Source organism: Alligator sinensis, unplaced genomic scaffold (assembly GCF_000455745.1).
Source record: "Alligator sinensis unplaced genomic scaffold, ASM45574v1 scaffold1575_1, whole genome shotgun sequence".
Taxonomy (NCBI): domain Eukaryota; kingdom Metazoa; phylum Chordata; order Crocodylia; family Alligatoridae; genus Alligator; species Alligator sinensis.
The window spans coordinates 112,566-114,538 of record NW_005843253.1 but is presented as its reverse complement, the minus strand read 5'-3'; the positions used below and the strand labels follow the sequence as shown (position 1 = coordinate 114,538).

Below are 1,973 nucleotides of genomic sequence, written 5' to 3'. Positions count from 1 at the left end.
GCGTCCCCGCACGGAGCCCTGGGCCCCACGCGGCTCAGGGACGCCCTCCCTCCGGGCCCCCGTGTCTCCACGCGCTTGGTGCACGGATCCCCGCGCCCCGCTCTCCGCTCCCCACAGCCCGGGACTCACGGACCCCGCATCTGCATCTCCCCGGGTGCATGACACCTCCCCCCCGCGTCCCCACGGGACCCCCGCGGCTACCGCACGGGGAGTGCCCGGGCCCCACGTCTCTATCACCCCGGGCGCGGAGTCCCCCCCCTGCTCCACATGGTAGGGTGCCCTGGCCCCACATCCCCCACGGTCTCGGGACTCTTCTCCCACGGGGCGCTGAGTCTTCCCCACTCCCCGTGCTCCAGGGCGCCCGGGCGCCACGTCTCCAGTTCCCTAAGCGCACCGCCCTCCACCTGGGTCTCCATGCTTGGGTGCACGGGACCCCCCAAGTCCCCGCGGCCCAGGGTGCCCGGACCCCACGTCCCCACGCCTTTGGTGCACGGACCCCCAGGTCTCCCCCACGCAGGGCGCACGGGCCCCACGCCTCCACCCCCGGGGCGCAGGTGCCCCCGGACTCCTCACCACCCCGGGCCCCCCGCTGCCCCCAGGCTTCGCCTTCCCGGACTGGGCCTACAAGCCGGAGTCGAGCCCGGGCTCGCGGCAGATCCAGCTGTGGCACTTCATCCTGGAGCTGCACTTCATCCGGGAGCTGCTGCAGAAGGAGGAGTACCGCGGGGTCATCGCCTGGCAGGGCGACTACGGCGAGTTCGTCATCAAGGACCCGGACGAGGTGGCGCGGCTGTGGGGCGTGCGCAAGTGCAAGCCCCACATGAACTACGACAAGCTCAGCCGGGCGCTGCGGTGAGCGGGGAAACCGAGGCCCGGGCCGGGCCGGGCCGGGGCTGCCCCGGGAGCTCCTCCTCCAGCCCCGCCGGGAGAGGAACCCAGGAGTCCTGTGCCCGGGCCCCGGGCCGGCTCTGGGTTAGGGTGAGGGCCCAGCAAGGGCGGGGAGGGGACAGGATGCCCGGGATGTCAGACCTCGCCCCGAGCCACCCCCGAGCTGGGTACAGGACCCAGGCGTCCGGGGGGCTCACACCGCACTGCCCTCGGGGGCTGGAGGAAACCCAGGCGTCCGGGCTCCCAGCCCCCTGTTCTCACCCAGCCCCCTAGCTCCACTCGCTTCTCAGCGACCCCAGGCGTCCGGGCAGGGCCCCAGCCGGCTCCCCGAGCCAGGCCGGGGCAGGAAACCCAGGGTCCGGCTGACCTCCCCCTCCCCCCCGCCGCAGGTACTACTACAACAAGCGCATCCTGCACAAGACCAAGGGCAAACGCTTCACCTACAAGTTCAACTTCAGCAAGGTGGTGCTGGTCAACTACCCGCTGCTGGACGTGGCGCCGCCGCTGCTGCTGGCCCAGGGGCCCTGCCCCGCCGCCGGCCCTGCACCCGGTCCCGACTGCGCCCCGCTCACCCCCGAGGTACCGCCCCGCTCACCCCCAGGCGTTAACCCCGGGAGCGGACACACGGGGGCGGAGGGGGGACCCCGCTAGTGCTGGGCGGTTGATTCGGGGTAACTCGGGGAGCGGACACATGGGGGAAACGCCCCCCCAGCACTGCAGAGTGCTTAATTCGGGGTAAGCGGGGAGGGCTCGTTGTCGGTCGGGGAGACGGGGCCGCCCGCAGAGCTGGAGGGGTTGGACATACGGGCTGTGTGGGTAACTCGGGGGGCGCGGAGGGGGGACCCCGCTAGTGCTGGGCGGTTGATTCGGGGTAACTCGGGGAGCGGACACATGGGGGAAACGCCCCCCCAGCACTGCAGAGTGCTTAATTCGGGGTAAGCGGGGAGGGCTCGTTGTCGGTCGGGGAGACGGGGCCGCCCGCAGAGCTGGAGGGGTTGGACATACGGGCTGTGTGGGTAACTCGGGGGGCGGCGGGGCACCCCGCTAGTGCTGGGGGAGTTAATTCAGGGTAAGGGGAGTGGACA

The 1,973-nt window shown here is 72.1% G+C and overlaps 1 protein-coding gene across 1 annotated transcript in view; it reads left to right on the top strand.

Moving 5' to 3' along the window:
• LOC106723170 (ETS domain-containing transcription factor ERF) overlaps positions 1–1,539 on the top strand; it is a 15,973-nt gene extending 14,434 nt beyond the window's left edge. The window contains exons 2-3 of the mRNA XM_014527007.1: positions 600–852; positions 1,278–1,539. Of these exons, the coding sequence (XP_014382493.1) occupies positions 600–852; positions 1,278–1,539 (515 nt within the window). The remainder of the gene's footprint in view (positions 1–599; positions 853–1,277) is intronic.
• Positions 1,540–1,973: the final 434 nt, after the last annotated feature.